Below are 10,238 nucleotides of genomic sequence, written 5' to 3' on the forward strand. Positions count from 1 at the left end.
CTTCTGCCAAATGTGTAGCATATGTTTTGCTGATTAGCATAGTCGATAGTATTCTTTAATGCATGTAATTTGTTTTGCTGGAGACTCACAATGCTTAGCAAACCACTAGTACAATCGTGTTCAGCAAATGAGTATTACGCCTTTTGGCTAGGTTAAAACATATCTCACATTCTTAGTTAAAGTTAATTATGTTTACAATATATGCTTGTTCATTGGTGTGTGAGTGTCACGCATTGAACAGACAGGTTGTGTTGCTCTAAGATCATAGTTGCACAGATGCAACTGCTCACATTGAGCAGAGCTAAAAGCAACTTTTAGCATAAATAGACGAGCATTATTCTCTTTATTCAGAGCTTTTGGATTGCATGCTCTGAAAACACAATGAAACACTTAAATATTTTAGGGCAATTCATTCTTATATTTTTATCTATTTCTTTGGAACATCTGAACTTAAGCAGAGGAGAAGAAACTGAAGACAGTAAAGTGGATAAGCCTCACAATAACAAAAGATTGAATGAAGAACCAATCAGTAAGAGTTTCTCTTTTTTGTTGATACAACCGTCTCAGGGGCGGATCTAGGATTTTTTTTGACTGGTGTAAAAAAGCCTAGAAGAGGCTTCTCCGCCAGGGCGGTAATTTTACAACTGGGTGTTTGGGGCAGCGCTCTGGAAGCCAACGCCCTTTAACGCCCTTAAACGGCTAAAATAGCTTAAAATCATCTCTCAGACTCATCTTTGCTAAGTAGGTGTAGGTGGTTTTTTCAGTTTTTTAGCTGAGGAAGATTATATTTTGGAATGTTTTTTGTACAAGTTGAGTAATTTAAATGTTTTTTTTAAAAATTTTGGTGTCATGCCTTATTATTTTTAGGGAATCTATGTACGGGGACATTTAAACAACAGATAATAATATACAAGATTTATTCCTTTTTCTATCAAGACTGTTACACTTTTAGTCGTCGTTTTAAAAGTCTTTTTGGATATTTTATTGCCAGCATATCGATTACGTCATCTTAATTTATTTCCATCTTGTTGTGGATATTTAGCAACACCAAGTCATCAAATCGATCCTGAACAAAAGTTTCAAAATTATAATTAAATGCACTTAATGTGGTGTTTCACAATTAAAACAGATAACTCAATAAATTAAGATACACGACAAGATTAAAAATGTCACATTCTCCTTAATACACAATGCTATATTGTAGAAACATACCTGGGTCATTGAGCTTCTTAAATATGTCTTTGCTCGTCGTAGCATTGATATAGATCTCTCACAAGAACTTGTCGTTACTGGCACTACGGCAAGAATATGTAAACTCTTAAAGATATTTGGGTACAACATAAAAATATGTGCAGCTAATGCATTATTAATTATTTCTAAGAAATAAAGCTGAATGTTTACTTGCAATGTATAGAACTTTTTCTTTTAAAAATACAAGTAATAAATTACTTCTTACTCTTAAACCTTTGCCATTTAAAGTCATTGTTGCTGACGTTTTGTCTTTTTTCATGGTGGTAGGAGGTATATACAAAGTGATTTGGCTCAAATAACCCAAATGGCGTTTTTCTGACCTCACCCATTCTTGACTACATAATGGTTATTTATTCGCTCGTATATTCCGTACTTGTTCTTGGGGTAATCAACCCATTATCAAAACTTTCATGGATGTCATCTATATCATGAGGGTATACAGTTTTAATGTTTTTCCCAATAATTATTGCAAGACCAAGCATATTCATTAAAGAGCAGAATCTTGTATTTTTACGATTATAAATCGCTTCCTTGATGACACATGACTTCCTATCTAAGTTTTTATTTCCTGCAAATTCATCAGCGACATCATAGGGAAATACTGATGCAAAAAGTCCTCTTTTATTCCGAGAAAAGATCTCCATAATCTTTTTGTCAACATTATGTAAAGCAAAGGCTCTCATTTCCAACAATTAATATTAAAACAGAATTGTATAAACAATTGCCATTTCCAGTAGATCTAAATAAAAATGTTTTTTCTATTATTTATAGACGATAGTTAGCTACAAAGTTTTCTGCAAAAACAAAATGTTAAAATGAAAAAAACAAAAAACAAATAAACTATGTATAATAACAAGTCTAAGATATTGATTAGACGCAATTATCAAAGATAAAAGATAAAAGTTCAAATATAAACAAAACACACTGTTTAAAAAAATCTGCGGAAAATTTTACTTGCTGGTATTAGAACTTATCATGTGAGTAGCTAGGTAGCTAGTTACAATTTCTGTATTTAAAATTTATTTTAAAAAATAAACAAGCAAACAAATAAAATTTCATACCTTAAACAACTACAAATAAACTCTGTTGGAAATTTTGCTAGGGAGCATTCAGTAGTGTGTGTGAGATTCAGTCCAACTTTTTCTTCCCAACTCTTGCATCCAAATATGATACTTCTCCAACACATGTCGAAATATGGTGCTTTACTTTACATCTCGCTCCAAATCTTTAAAGACATAAATCAAGTACAAAAACACTGACCTGTTTCACAGCGGTCGTAAATGAGAAAGCTTGCAGATCACTCACCTGAATATATGTCCTGGATCGTCGTGCCGTATAATTTTCATTTTACACCAGTTGGCTACACCAGAGAAATACACCAGGATATTTTTTGCCCAGAAAAATGCGCAGCTTACACCAGTTGAACTGGTGTAAATACTGATGCCGGTACCGATTGAGATATCAAAAATTTCGCAGGATGAAACAGCCGCATTCGGCTAAATTGACACAAAAACAGGACCACGAAATCCAAAACGGCGGAGGGCGGGACCCCGAATATCTGTTTTTTACGCGGCGGACGCTGGCAGCCGTTATTCTAGTTCAGTTTAATAATGGGCGTAAAAATCAGAGACCAAAAGGCTCACAGAGATACACCTTATATTTTTGAGCAGAATTTTTGCTGGTGTATTTACACCAGCACACCATAGCTAAATCCGCCCCTGCGTCTATCAAATAATGCAAGACCGTGCGATTCATGATATTTCATGGGTATTATTTAGTGGACAAAATTTTACGCTTATTGAACTTGTGAAATTTTATTAGTTGGTAGCTGTAGTACCCGTCAGAGAATCAATTATAAACTGTGAAATAATTGACCATTGAAATATTAAAACAATTCTCGATCTAAGCTTAAAATTTCGTAAAAATAAAAAAAATCTTAATAATTTATTTGAGAATACGTAACTGCAGCTAGATCTGATCTGCATTTCATTAACTAATAGCTATTTTCAACCGGTTAATACGGTAAATGCGTAGCGCTGATTGGATAAAAAGCCTTAACAACAGGCCTTATACAGCACGGTGTAACTTTTAACCTCTTAGAAACCATAATGGTAGCTATAAATGTAAACAAATAACATTGCCAAAGAATCGTGAAAACATAGCTACACACAAGTCTTGAAATTTTACTTTAATAACTATATTTTTACAAAACAGATTTTTTTAAAGCTACAAAAAACAACAACATGTCCGATGGTGCACACATAAATAACTGCGTTTTTAATATAAACATTCATCAGCACATTGAGCAACAAGCAAAAAGACGTCGAATTTGTGTGATAGACTCTTCTTCTGACGAAGAATAAACTTTTGGTTCAAAAAACGTTTAAAAAAGTTCTATATATAGTTATTCGAATGTTTTGTTTTTTCTTTGTACATGCATTTGAAAAATTAAAACAATGAAATTCTAATCGAACGTTTTGTTTTTTTAACAAAATCTGGTTTTTACAACCTTGTCACAAGTAAATCTTTAGAAAATAATCCTGGTTTCTATAAACATTTGGAAAGCATCAGTTAATAAATACAATATAAAACTTTTTTGTCTATTTTTTCCGAGAAATATTACCCTCGGTCAGCGTATCGGCCTCGCAAGCTCGGTCTATACTTTTGACGTCGGGTAATATTTCTCGGTATACATAGACATAAGAGTTTATATTGTATTAAGATAACAATTCTTTCAAAACTTTAGCAACAATTTTACTTATTTAATGGGAAGCTTTTTACGACAGCATCGAAAATACGTTATACATATCAGACAGTTAGTCAGTCACACTGTTAGACTTTCCCTATGGATTTTCCTAACTGCGAAAGTAAATTTGTTCTAACGACCACGAAACTAAATAGCACCACTTAGACCTCTCCTTTTGTACTTATGTGGCATGTTAATGACCATCCTTGGCAGGGAAAAGCCCTGGAGATATGTTTGGACGTCACTGAAACTGCTTGGCGAAAACAATACCAAAAGAAGACATCTGATAGGCCAGTCATCAGATGTCTTCTGGATGGTTAAAAATACCTGTTGTCTGTCTGTTTTTTTAAAAATCTTTAATGATAAAAAAGCAAACAAAAAATGGTATTATTTAACCAAACCAGCGACAATCTTTAGTGTTCATAACATTGATGTTATTAAGCTTTGTAGGTATGTTGAAATGATAAGGTTGATGTTTTGCCTGGCAACATGGGTATGCATGCACCTCTGTAGCCAATCAACAACAATTACATGATAGAGAGTGTTATGCTTGTCTGTTTAGAGCAACGCTTGGTCTATTGGAAAACCATTACCTTCTCCAAATGGAAACTCTTTCCCACACGAGAATTGGGTGTCAGTTTTAAATTTTGGCTAGCTATGTAGCCAGTGATTAGTTTAGTTACAAAAAAATGGAGTTGGCTAGTGATTTAGGAGCTATTTTGTCAAATTAAGCATTACGAAATTAAATTCTGACAGACTTCGTTTTGTTTAGCTTTGTTAAATTTTAAACAAGCAGTTAACAAGATGACACAATACTTTAAAACAACGTTTTATCACGTGATAATAATAATATAACCCTCAGAAAGTGAAGTTACATTTGATATGAATCCAGGAACTCAATAAAAATAAACGCTCAAAAATAGCAACCTGGAATTTTACGTAGCTTAATTCGTCACAAAATGAATTGAAAAACAACTCAACAACAAAATCCAAATATATAAAAAATATGATTTAAAATGTTGCAGAATAATGTAAACAAACCACAACTGTTCCTAACGAAACAGCCAAATATATTTGTGACGAGGTTCCGGCCGTACGATGGTAATATAAGAAAAACAATGAAACAGTAACTTTGACAGACAGCGTACCCCAGCAAAACTTGTGTGAATAGTAAAATCGCTACCGACAGGGTAAAATAGCGGCGAAATTTCAACCCCGGACGCGGAGAAGCGAGGAATCCATAAACCAGTTTTGCAAACCGTGGTTTATCCTGATTTGTTTCGACATCAGGCGTAAAATTCAGAAAAAACGGGTTACACTTCAACTTTTAAACCGAATTTTTGCTTGCGTATTTACACCAGTACATCATAGCTATATTCGCCTACGTGTATGTTATTTATAGTTCATTACATATCTATTTTTGTAGGAAATGTAGTGGAAAACATCGCAGAATGTGAAAAACTAGCAACAGCTGAACAATCTACAAAGTGTCGCGAACAAGGTGATAAAAGAGATAAAGACAACCGGCTAAAAAAAATCGAAGAAATACGCAAAACTGAATGCCGAAAAGTAGACTTAGACGTGGCTCTTAAATCTTTGGGATGGAATCCTAACCTCAATCCCAAAACATTCCCGCGGAATTATTGCGTTGGAGAATGTACGTATTCGGATTCGTACTCTTCTGTGGAATACTCAAATCATGCTATGATTCAATCTATATTACGTCAAAAAAAAATACATCGTATGCCAAAACCGTGCTGTGCCCCAAACAAGTTCGCAGATCTAACTTTATATTCGTCAGTAGGCAACCGTACTAAAGTTCATGTAAGAAAGGATTTTACTATCTTGGGCTGTTCATGTCAATAAACGATGGGATATAATAATTATTATATGTTAATGGAGTAAAATTGATTCTCATTTCCACAAATTAATTATGTTGATAGATTCAATGTTAAATGAAAAAGATAAAGGCGTCTATCAACTTAAGTAGAAATAATTATAACTTTCTGCCAAAGAGAGAACATGAGAGCTTCGGAAAACCAATTTCAGTTGCTTTTGAGTCTTGTTTTTCTTAAAATCTATAAATTAGAACCAATAGCCATTTTGCCTTTGTAAACATGCACTATTTAATTTATATGCTTTTATGCATAATTTTCTGACTTTTCTTAATTTTTTTGACCATTCTTAATTTATTTTCTTAAAAGTAAACTGATCGGATTTTTATGCATGGAAAATAATGTCAACCATCTACGTAGGAAGTGGTAACTTCCCGTGTAAATTTGATCGAAGTCAACATATATAGAGATTAATTATCAGTATTAGATTATCTTTTAAATGATCAAAAACAAAGTTTTTAAGAAAAAATTGGAACGTACCAAGAGCCAAACGCAATCAAACGTTTGCCAGTATTGTTGGAAAGCTTGATACTGTGAAATAATTGTTTACTTAACGTTGCTGCAGCGGAAAGACCTGTAGATTAATAATTCACTGGCACAACAGCTAGTCGTAGCATAAATTGAGAAGATACATCATAGCCGGCGATGTTTTAGATTAAAAAACCATTTCCATTTTGTTAATTTCTAAGGATGAATACACACGTGCACGAGGAACTTATTTGTTAAGCCACGGTGACACGAAACAATTTATTTAGGCGATGGGAACAAAATTAATTTTGTTACCTCCCGAAAACTTTATTGTGTTGCCACATCTGTGCAACATTGATCATTCAGCAAAATGCTGCATTGTAATTGGTCGCGCGTAAAAGTGTTGCACCAAGTTGTTGCAGCAAGTGGCGAGACGGAGAATATTCATACGCGTACCCTTTTTGTGTTACTAGTAACATTTTTTTGTTACATGCAATGCCAGATACAAAATCAAATCGACATGATTTTGCATCTTGTTCCTGGCAACGGAAATAATGTTGCGAGTAACAAAAATATGTTGTAAGCAAAAAAAGGTTCTCTGGCGACACAAGTTAATATTGCTTAGTATTGCTTGATGCGATTTCTTACCATAAGCAATTTTGTATATTTCGTGTTGGTTTTCAAATTTAAAATGCATCACTCAACTATTAGCGGAATTATTACTGAATTGTATCAAGCAATATACCAAGGTGTAAAAACTGAGTATATGGGTGAGCCTTACACAACAGATGCAGAGTGGTCAGAAATCGCGCATACAACAGCGGAATGTGGGCAAGTTGTTAATTTCTTTCGTCCAGCAGATGGCGCACGTGTTCCAATGTGGCATGGAAAGAATGTAGAATTTGATTATCATAATTAATGGTTTTTTCAGTATCGTCTGTCTCGACATCACTGACTATGTTCTTAAATTTTTCTTGTATACAATGGCACTTTCCTTGCGAAAACTCTTCGTCTTGGTTGTTGTAATTTCGTTTGTACAAGACAAGTGTGTTGTTAGTGGCATTCTTTGAACTTTGCTAAACCGTTCAGAATAGAATCAAGAAGATTTAATTTTATTCGAAGCTAAAGTAAATTATTTTTTCTTTTTTGAAAATTTTAGTTTATAAAACGATACAAGATCAATTATTCCGTAAACTATTCTTTCCCGAACTGCATGTTTTTTAAAATATAAGAATTTTGATGATTTTACTTTGAGATCATATTTACCATCATTGAATTAGTGTGCGTATACATTTTTAACTTAATCCGACATATGAAAATACTTTTTTGGTCGTGTTAATGTTACGGTCAAGGTCTTCTTAAATTTTTATTTGTACTAATAAGCTTCTGTTTCAAGCAAAGGTCAATTAGTACAAAATTAAAAAAAAAACAGGTTGTTTGCTGTATGAATCTAAAGACTTCACATTTTATCAAGCTTCAGGTGAGGATTTTGAAAAATCACATTCATTTTGTTTGAAAAAAACTAATTCGGGAAAGGTGTATTCTATGGAATACTTTAGCAAATAGTTTACCGTCTGTTATAACCTTTACGGAGAATAAGAACAATTTTAAAAAAGGAGGATGGAGAGATATTCAGTAATCTAATGTTTTTAATTCGTCAATGCAGATTCAGAATTTTGTTAACAATTTTCCAAATCCACGACAAAACATCCTGCTACACCGGCTGATCTAGTATCGTTTAGTTTTGATATTTCAAAAAATGGAGCACGAAAAGAAAAAAGAGCACAATCGATCTCCGGATCATTTTCATCAAATTTGTTTACGCTCTCTTCCAACAAAATGGCGAAACTTTAGGAAAACATTATGCGTTTTCATTAAATATCTGCTGTTTTATATTCTTTCTGTTTGATTTTTCCCTCTTTGTGTATCATTCTGTTCCTTCAGTGTCTTTAAATTTTCCTTCTTCTTTCGTTTCTCTTCTGCCAGATACGTGTCATATCTCATTGCACCTTCGCGTGCAGACTCTTGAAGATCATCAATTTTTTGGGCAGCCTTATCCATTTGATGTATTAATGTATTTGTGATGGTGTGAAGTTGTTGATGAGATTCTTCACCAATCGACGTTGTGTTCAATTTTTCTTTTTCCTTGTAATTTGAATCGTTATCAGGGAAATCAATCACAGGGTCAAAATCTCTATGATCTTTTTCTGTATCACTTTCATCAATGTCTTCATATTGATCAAGATCATGAAATTTTTTAATACTGTCCTCTGTGACTTTAATTTGATCTCTGTTGGGATTAATTAAGCTTTTATCTTTCTTTTCAAGGATACTATACACATTGTATCCATTAACAAACCTCATTGATGTAAATAAATAAAATAGAAATAACTCAAGGCGTAAGGTTTTCGCCATTTCTCACTAAGCGTAATAGCTGTTACCATAATGTGCATCAAAATAAGAAGTGCGTATGATTTAGCTTAAAATACTAGAAGTAACCGAAGTTGTTTACTTAGTGTTAAATCTGGTTTACGGATGTTGTTTGTGGCACCTTGATTCGCATGAACACCTTCAATTTTTTAGATAAGATATTTCCACGTTTTAATCAAACAACACTACAGAATAGTACTGTTCCTTCGTTTTTAGTTTTTCACTATATCAAATATTCTACTTTTTTATTTACTACGCATTTTTTTTGTTTGTGCAAGAAAGTTACACACTTAAAACTCTGGATCATCTATTTATACAGAAGGCTACTAAAGGGTCCGGTTTATTGTTAATATCGAGTAGCTGCAAGACCCGACTTTCTATGTTTCCATTGTACTTCAAATTCTGTTTTAAATTTCATGTGCATGATCCGCTTACATCATTGAGCAGGATGAGAAATGGCAGGTATAGCTACCCCGAAATCGCTGTAGTAATCATAACAACAGATTTCTGAAAACAAGCTAGCTGTTCTTATTTTTTTAATCGGTTCCTCTTTTAAGAAGTTCTTATGTTGTTCCTAAAAGTAAAACGGAAACTCAAGAACCAACAACATTTTTGTTTTATTCAAGAAAATTTCACTACAACCGAGCGGGAGGAAACGACTGCAAGTAATCCTTAGCTTGAGAGTTTCTTGGAACAAAAATCATGTTCTCTGCATTGTTTTCGACGCACGGACTATTTTGAACTTTAAAGGAGGGACGAACAGCCGCGGCATGGCTGCTGATTGAAAATTCATGATGCCAAAGATAATTTCAAAGACCAGATCCGTTGGTCTGAAATATCCCATAAAATTTTCACAATTGTTTGTTTCGTAATATTTAGTTAGCATCATTTCAAGTGAAAAATGGCTATACACAAAAAACATTTGCTGTTTTCATATTAAAAGGGTAATAAATTAAAACTGCTTGTTTAAAAAAGGTGAATTTATGGCTTAAAACTTTGCAGCACAACAACACATTATTAAACGCACACTATACCTAGAACATCAGTTCATGGAAATTTGTTACAAAATACCAGTTTTTTCTTTCATCCTTGAATGCTGAACCATTTTATGGTTCAGTATTTTTACACATTTTCCAAACTGGTGGTTATATTCAGAAACAATATTAGATCTTTCTCCACATTGTGGTGGCCACCCTTCGATGATCAATCACACTGTTTTATTAAAAATAATACAGAAGTTTAAGATCAAAATAGCAAAAATGCTATTAGTTGAATAACACGACGAAAATATTTTTATTACTGAACTCAGTAAACTAATTCATGAGTAAAGATAAATAAAATAAAGATTTGTGAACAAAGCTGAAACCACCATATTGTACGTTCGATGTGTTGTTGAAAGTTTCCGGTCTGCGTATTTATCAAATTTGGCGCTATCTCATCACAACAAA

At 33.3% G+C, this 10,238-nt stretch overlaps 1 protein-coding gene across 1 annotated transcript; it reads left to right on the plus strand.

Moving 5' to 3' along the window:
• Nucleotides 1-4,641: 4,641 nt before the first annotated feature.
• On the plus strand, nt 4,642-5,912 carry LOC130648321 (bone morphogenetic protein 6-like). The gene has a single exon (XM_057454367.1). It carries the CDS (start codon nt 5,387-5,389, stop codon nt 5,861-5,863), a length of 477 nt encoding a protein of 158 aa, XP_057310350.1. The 5' UTR covers nt 4,642-5,386; the 3' UTR covers nt 5,864-5,912.
• Nucleotides 5,913-10,238: the final 4,326 nt, after the last annotated feature.

This window comes from Hydractinia symbiolongicarpus, chromosome 6 (genome assembly GCF_029227915.1).
Source record: "Hydractinia symbiolongicarpus strain clone_291-10 chromosome 6, HSymV2.1, whole genome shotgun sequence".
NCBI lineage: Eukaryota > Metazoa > Cnidaria > Hydrozoa > Anthoathecata > Hydractiniidae > Hydractinia > Hydractinia symbiolongicarpus.